At 39.2% G+C, this 8217-nt stretch overlaps 1 protein-coding gene across 4 annotated transcripts in view; it reads left to right on the forward strand.

Moving 5' to 3' along the window:
- LOC122776381 (receptor-type tyrosine-protein phosphatase zeta-like) overlaps nucleotides 1–6379 on the forward strand; it is a 940026-nt gene extending 933647 nt beyond the window's left edge. For all 4 annotated transcript variants that reach the window (XM_044036889.1, XM_044036890.1, XM_044036892.1 and 1 more), the window contains 11 exons: nucleotides 513–647; nucleotides 1106–1269; nucleotides 1397–1532; nucleotides 1774–1920; nucleotides 2022–2115; nucleotides 2241–2314; nucleotides 2476–2607; nucleotides 3492–3650; nucleotides 3973–4115; nucleotides 4202–4337; nucleotides 5435–6379. In XM_044036889.1, the coding sequence (XP_043892824.1) occupies nucleotides 513–647; nucleotides 1106–1269; nucleotides 1397–1532; nucleotides 1774–1920; nucleotides 2022–2115; nucleotides 2241–2314; nucleotides 2476–2607; nucleotides 3492–3650; nucleotides 3973–4115; nucleotides 4202–4337; nucleotides 5435–5578 (1464 nt within the window). In that variant the 3' untranslated portion in view covers nucleotides 5579–6379. The remainder of the gene's footprint in view (nucleotides 1–512; nucleotides 648–1105; nucleotides 1270–1396; nucleotides 1533–1773; nucleotides 1921–2021; nucleotides 2116–2240; nucleotides 2315–2475; nucleotides 2608–3491; nucleotides 3651–3972; nucleotides 4116–4201; nucleotides 4338–5434) is intronic.
- The last annotated feature ends 1838 nt before the right edge of the window (nucleotides 6380–8217 follow it).

Consider the following 8217-nt stretch of genomic DNA (forward strand, 5'->3'; position numbering starts at 1 on the left):
ACTATACTATGACATTTTTGTCAAATTTTGGACGACATACTATACTATGACATTTTTGTCAGATTTTGGACGACATACTAAACTATGACATTTTTGTCTCATTTTGGAAGACATACTATACTATGACATTTTTGTCAGATTTTGGAAGACATACTAAACTATGACATTTTTGTCAGATTTTGGACGACATACTATACTATGACATTTTTTTCTCATTTTGGACGACATACTAAACTATGACATTTTTGTCTCATTTTGGACGACATACTATACTGTCTAAATGTCTAAACTTGGACATTTTACTGAGAACTCTAGGTTCTTACTAGTATGCCTTGCAACAGCAGGTACTAATAATGTTTTTTCATTTGGATTAAACATTCTTAATCTGTAAATATGTGAAAGCCAAATGTGAGCTTTAAAATGGACTTTAAGGCTCATAGACCGTTTTTCTTCCAAATCAGAAATTAAAAATAGAGTCTGTGATTTAATATGTGAGTTGATGTGTTCCTCAGAGGAAGTGTGATCAGTACTGGCCAACAGAGGTGCAGGAGGAGTACGGCAGCTTCCTGGTGACGGTGAAAAGCAGCAGAGTCCTCGCTTACTACACCCAGAGAACCTTCACTGTCAGGAACACAAACGTCAAAAAGGTCAGAGAAGGTCAGAGGGTCTTCAATCAGAGCATATTTAAAGTTTAGATACAGGACAAAAACAAAATGACATTGGTGAGATGAGAAAAATTCATAATAATGGCCTGACACATTCTTGCATTTTCAGATAGATTATTTGTATGAGAAAATTACTTTGAGCCTCTCTATTATACAGTTTTTATCTCAAAAAGGTTCTTTAAATATTGTTATCAGGGACATTTAAATGTTCTTCAAATTATATTACACTATATACAGTGACATTATTTCATTGTCGCATATTATCTTGATGTCATCTTAACAGATCACAATGAATGATTTCGTCATGGTTATGTAAGACCGTAATAGTTATACGCAGGTTAAGTTATTATACAGTACAGAAGGTAAAAATCTCAGAGAGAATTAGTTTTCTGTTTTAAGCTCTTTGTGACAACATCCTCTGTGGTTTGGTTTGCCTGCAGGGCTCCATGAAGGGACGGAGCAATGAGCGGACAGTCCTTCAGTACCATTACACCCAGTGGCCCGACATGGGTGTCCCCGAGTTCGCCCTGCCACTGCTCGGCTTCATTCGCAAGTCATCCAGTGCCAGGACAGACGACATGGGCCCACTGGTGGTGCACTGCAGGTACATTCTTATAAAAAGTGGACGAGTTTAGTGTATTTTTCTTGACAGCTTCACACACATTTATGACATTGTAGTAGATCGTAAGACTCTGACTTGTCCTTGTGCTTCTTTTCTTGCTGTTGTGCAGTGCGGGCGTCGGCCGCACAGGAACCTACATCGTCCTGGACAGCATGTTGAGACAGATGAGAGAAGAAGGCACCATCAACATCACAGGCTTCCTGAAACACATCCGCACACAGAGGAACTATCTGGTCCAGACAGAGGTCAACAGCCCACCAAACACAGTCACACTGTATATTAATGCAGCTGTTCAGTTGTCATTTCAACAGTCAAATTAGGCACTTTTAATTGTCCTGTGTGTCATAGTAGCAGATATGTAAAGGTGAAATGGAAGGATGACACAAGATTACAAAATATATAAAGTTTTTTAAAGTTTAAATTAAAAAAAGATCTCACGTGTGTGTTCATAGTCTGACTGCAGTGCTGTCTGTCTCCATTGTGCAGGAACAGTATATTTTCATCCACAATGCCTTGGTGGAAGCCATCTTGGCTGGGGAGACAGAGGTGGGGGCAGCTCATCTGCACAGGTATGTTGACGAGCTGCTGACCGCGGGGTCTTCTGGAAAGACAAGTCTGGACAAGCAGTTCAAGGTGAGCAGGTTATCCAGCACTTCTCTCTGTCACCTCTGACCTTTTCTACTCACTGCTGTAGAAATCCTTAGTCATGACTAAAAGTGTTGTGCTATTTACAGCTGGTTTGTCCCTCCGGGGTGAAACAGTGCGACTACTCTACAGCTCTGCAGGACTGCAACCGCAGTAAGAACAGAAACTGCTCTGTGATACCTGGTGAGTCCATCACGAGTCAGACATGAAGACAGTCATTCTGTTGTTTGTTCAGGCAAAGAGGAGACAATACTCCAGGATTCTGACACCATTTTGGATAAACTCTTGTCTTCTGTCTGTCTCCACAGTGGAGAAGTCCAGAGTGCGTCTCTCTACATCTGTGGGGGAAACATCAGACTACATCAATGCGTCGTACATCGCAGTAAGAAACGATCAAATACGTTTCTTAAATACATAAAACTAAATAAAAAAAGATGAAAATGTAATTGTTACAGTGCACAGTGCATTTGTATGTGACTTTCAGCCCAGTCAGGAGTAAACGATTGAAATTACTCGCACTAATCCATGGTTCTGATCTTGCAGGGTTACAGGAAGAAGAGTGAGTTCATCATTACCCAAAATCCCCTGCCTGCCACCATAAAGGACTTCTGGAGGATGATATGGGACCACAACACCCAGACCATTGTGTCACTGCAAGGGACACCAGCAAGTGGGGTGAGAACTTGAAATTGTATAATTTATTAATTGAAAGAATTTGGTGTCCCTCTCTTTATGCTGACCACTGCAGGACTGTGTCTCCAATTGAGTAGAAATGAATTAAAGAAAAGCCAAAGCAAATAAAACAATAAAATCCTTATATATGATATATGCCCGTTAATAATTTATAATTCAGCTAGTGAATTACTTTTTAAATCAAATTGAGGCTATTGAAATGACCACAGTAAAAAAGCTTGTTTGTGTTCAGCAGACACAAAATTGTCTTGTTTACAAAGTAATATCGAGGTAAAAGCTTAACCCTTTAACACCGTGACTGGAAAAATTCCAACGATTTCTGAAAGCTAAGAACTTGCTCCAAAAAAAAGCACTTAATCAAAACTCATTTTCTGGCCCTTTTATGGGTACAATAAGCAAAACAAGGCCAGACTTTTTGAGGCTTAGGTGTTAAGCGTTAATAATGAGAATTTGTGAATCTAAATGGACACGTACCGTATTATAAATATGAAATGTAGTCTTTATGTCCCATGCAGGTTTTCCATGGTTATACTACAGAAATAAGGTAGAATTAGAATGATAATACTTCACTGTCACAAAATGATTTACTCACTGTTATCATACTATTACCATATTCTCACTGTAGTGTCATATTTCCCTCTCTAGGGATCACCAGCCTTTTTTAGTGATCCGTACTCATAATTTAATCAAAATATTATTTTAACCAGCCTTGGCTCTAATGGGTTTATTTAAGTATATTTATTTATTGTCATGTTTCAAAAATGCAACATCAAAGTGCACGTGAATGTCATGCAACCAAGTCTTGCACTGCACATGTTTTGTTGCCGTCGTATAACCATTTACTAATTTACCTCCTGTGTTATCAGGCGGACAAGGACGAGGCAGAGATGTGCGTCTTCTGGCCCAGCAAAGGGAAGCCGCTCACATTTGACCTGTTCACCGTCACGCAAACCAATGAGGATCACGTCTGTCTGACCAACGAGGACGTGCTGGTGGTCGAGGAGTACGTACTGGAGGCTAAACAGGTTAGTTGGATTAGACTGCACAGTAAATAGTAAGTAGATAAAACTCACCCAGGTGAGAAAAGTGGTCAATGTTTTATGATTAAGTAGACTTTAAAACGTGTTTAATCTTTAAGCCAAGTCCCCCTTCCACTTGGCCATGGCTGCCCCTAAATTTCTCTGTATTTGTCCGGTGACTTCACCTCTCGTCCTCTGTCAGAGAAGGACTGGCTCCAGCTTCCCTGGCGAACCTGAAAGTTTAAACAGTAGATAACCGATGAATACATTATTGTAGTATATCTTGTTTGTCACTGCTGTGAGGACTCTCCCCTCCTTATTTTGACAGGATGACTTCATTCTCGAGGTGAAACACTACCGCGCTCCCTGCTGGCCAAATCCTGACAGTCCCGTCAGCAACACCTTTGAACTGCTCAACCTGGTCAAACAGGAGAGCGCTGCCAAGGACGGACCGACTGTAGTCCACGATGAGTAAGCTGTTTTTGGACTGGTTTAGAACCATGGAATCACAGTTTTTTGTATGGAGTAATTCTATTTTATCTTTTTTTTCCCCCCAGCGTGGGCGGAGTCACAGCAGGAACGTTCTGCTCGCTACTGTCACTGACTCGTCAGTTGGAGGCCGAAGCTTCAGTCAATGTTTTTCAAGTGGCCAAACTGACGAACCTCATGAGACCAGGAATCTTCAATGACATTGTAAGGCTTTTGGTTTTCCTCTCACATTTGGTAATTCCAGCTTGAAGTATTATAGTAAAAAAAAAACACAACACAACACAACACAACACGAACAAACACAAACTTTTGAGCATTATTATAAGGTATGTTGGGAGACAAGGACAAAAGGGGATTTTTAGCCACTAAACAAAAGGCTCACTGAATTTCCTCTCACCATTAAACAGCCTTTTCTGACATGAACATGAAGTTTGTGTCACTTGATAAAACGCCCACACATGACGTCACACCAAAGTTCATAGAGAAAATCAGCAACTTTTCTTCCCAGCCAGCACACTGGAGTTGTTGATCCACAGCTGCCTTCATCAGTACATTCAAATGTGGAATTTTGTGCCTCTGTAAGAATCACTCACTCACCTTCTACCACGTGTGCCAATCCCAGCTGACATAGGGCAAAAGGCGGGGTACACCCTGGACAGGTCGCCAGTCCATCACAGGGACGCATATAGAGACAAACAACCATTCACTCTTGTGTCCAATTTGCCTCATCCCCAAATATGCATGTTTTTAGAGGAAACCGGAGAACCTCACTCAACATACTTTGTTCCTTGCTGCAAAGGCAAGAGTGCTAACCATTACACCAACGTTGTGTCTCTAATTAAGAATCACCTACCACAACAAAAAAGGCAACAGTAAACCAGCGACTCCCATGTCCCTTTGAGCGTAAACACACTAACGTTCTCTTTAGACTTCGGTGCAGGGGAGGGAGTGGTTTACAAAGAATTGCTATTATAAGCAACTTTTTAGTGATAGTGAATTCTTATTACATCCTTATTACACACCAGGAGCGAACACACACAAGCCAGGGGCAGGAGCAGTAGCAGTGGGCAGCAGTTACCTGCCTTGCTCAGGGGCACCCCAGCCCTTCACAAGATTTAACCGGCAACCTTCCGTTTATGAACCCAATTACTTTTTCTCATGCTGTCTGCACAGGAGACCAGCAGGGGGCGCGCACACTTCAGGAAGTGCTGACCATGTGACAGCGCCTCATGCAACCACACAAAAACTGAACTATCACTTTAATAATGAGCTACAACAAATATGTTCTATTGTTTTTAAAGGAGCAGTACCAGTTCCTGTACAAAGCCATGCTGAGTCTCATTGGGACACAAGAAGACGAGAAAGTTCTCCAGTCCACCGACATCAACGGCACCATCGTGGTGGGAAGTGCCAGCAACACAGAGAGCCTTGAATCCCTGGTGTGACGACCCAAAAGAAAAAAAGAAAAGAAAAAAAAGAGGAACTTTTCCAATCGAGCTACTGGTCCTTCCTTCTCAACTGCCAACAGGAGTTCACCTGATGCCATGCTGCAGCTGCTGCCGTTGAGGACTATGCGAGTAGTTTGAGAGTGGCTTGTGCAGAACTTTCTTTACTGTGTCTGGACTCCCTATGGTTTTGTAATGTGTGCCTTTTTGTATTTTTCACCCTGTACGTTCCGTCTAACTTTGATACGAGCTGTAAACTAACTGATGTTTTAACGCGATATTGCCCTGAGATGTTTCACTTAATTAACAAATATTTCCTAAACCTTTGTATTTATTGGCACTGAGCCAAATGGGGAAAAAAAGGGAAAACAGCACCTTTTTTGTTTTGTTTTTAACATGAAAGGAGATATTTTGTCCGTGCGTCCTTTATAGAGCTTATGCACTGAACTCCTCTGTAAATACCACGGTAGCTGCAGTCTGTTATTGAAGTCAAATATAAAAACAAGGGCCTGAAATAATAAAAAATAATAATAATCTAATGTAAATAATATTATAGTTATCACTTTGATGGACCAAATTTCTATTTATACTTTTAGATTTTATATTTTACCTATTTTCTAGTGCATTTAAACGTTATGGTTTAATTTGAATTGCTAGTTGGAGAACATTAATGCTTTTATATTCTGGATTTTGTAACACACTAAACGTGATGCATGGGGTACTGACTTTTTCTTTTTTAGCTGGACATGAAACTCTGCTGGATTATTAGCTAGGTCATTCATTAAATAAGTGAAACACCAAGGCAAGAGCCTGTATTTTGTTTGTGTGTGTGCTACAGATGATGCACGACTACATGTTTTGAACAACTAATGATTCATATTTTATTTGTATAGTTATAAGTTCAAAAGGTTGCAAGAGTTGTCTCATAAAACCTCAATTGTATACAGATTATAAATGCAGATGCAGAGATAAATAGTGTTTAAGGTTTAGACTATAGAAATCTTTAGAAAACTATGTTTTTGTTATTTATTTGGCAAATAACAATTCACCTTTTAATACCTAAATTTGAGCCAGCACACTGGGCTTCTTCTCTGAGAAGTGAAAAAACTTAATCAAGCCTAACATTCAACCACTAAAACTAATTTTGCCGTTCAGTATTGTAAATAAATATAATTTGACATCTTAATGAAGAAATAATTACTTCTTTTTTTTCCAGATTCAGGTCAATTTGACAATAATTATATTTTAGCATTAAAAATATCATTCCGGTTAAATAGCTTCTACATACTGGTGTATTAACCGTTACAGAAACATAAAAAAAAAGGATTTTGATAATTACCAAAGCTGTTAATTTAGTGCTGCTGTGAGTTTGGGTGGTGGTTTAATACATTTGTTAAGCCAATAAACAAAAAGAAGATGGAAAGGCATAAGCTCAGTGACAACATGGCAGCCAAATCGACATCACCGTGCTTTCTTTAAAACATAAACATTAAAAGTTGGACAGTGTAAATAGACACTTTTAGGCTTCATATTCTTCTTCAAACTTCAAATGACAGTTTAGCCAGTAGCTGAGTGTGGTTGCAGATCATCCTCACATAAGATGTCTTCATCTTATTCCCCATAAAGAGGATGAAAAAGAAAGTGGGTTACATTTACATTGAAGATCTGGCTGATGTATTTATGCAAAGTGACTTACAGCAGCAGCAGAACGAGCCTCAGTTCACCGATCACCAACAACCAGGTCAAAATTCAGAGGTCACACAAGCTGGTGGGAGCTCCACTATGAGCCAGACATAGAGAGAGAGAGAGGGGTGTTAATGGAACAAACACAGACACAATAAACACATGGTTTTATGAAAATGGGAGTCCCCTCAAAACCTGTGGATTATACAATTTCCCTTTATGAAGTTGTGCTGTAATCCATGTGCTAATCCAGGCTAAGACTCTGCAAGAAGCGCGTCTTTTCTGGAGGGAAAATGGGTCAAGTGTCCTGACATCATCTTGACCGGCCGCCGTATCCACTACTTCATTTGCATTTTTTGACTTTTAATAATTACATCCCCAATTATCCCCATAGCTTGGTGGCCTAGTTTGCATGGCTGCCTCTAAATTGAGTGGAAGCAAAACGGCAAATTGGGAGCGAGAGAGGCTGAGCAGGAGACCATGAACACATCAGAAAAGGATCATGGAAACAAAAGCATAGGATAGTTAGTTTTTAGTCTGTTAAAAAAATAAATAAAAATAAAAATGAAAAAAAAAAGCAAATAGATTCGAATTTAATTGACTTTTACCTGGTATAATTATGCAAATAAAAGTGAATTCATTATGTTTATTTTTAACCAATTTAGAAATATATAAATATGACTTAATTTACAAGATATATAACATAATACTCACTTTAATACCGTAAGCATATTTTTAATGTGGCTGGTTATGTTACTACTTTATTCACCATTGGGTACGTAGAACATCATTTTAGATAAAGCAAACTAATGCTTTGGACGTAAATTATAAATGTGCATAATAACCAAACTATTTATTTATTTAAAGTGGAAGAATTAGAAGCAGAATCGATCAGTAAATATAAACCACTGAAGTCCGTTCTAGGTAAATTCAAACAGATGAAAATAAAAGCTATG

Source organism: Solea senegalensis, linkage group LG10, assembly GCF_019176455.1.
Source record: "Solea senegalensis isolate Sse05_10M linkage group LG10, IFAPA_SoseM_1, whole genome shotgun sequence".
NCBI lineage: Eukaryota > Metazoa > Chordata > Actinopteri > Pleuronectiformes > Soleidae > Solea > Solea senegalensis.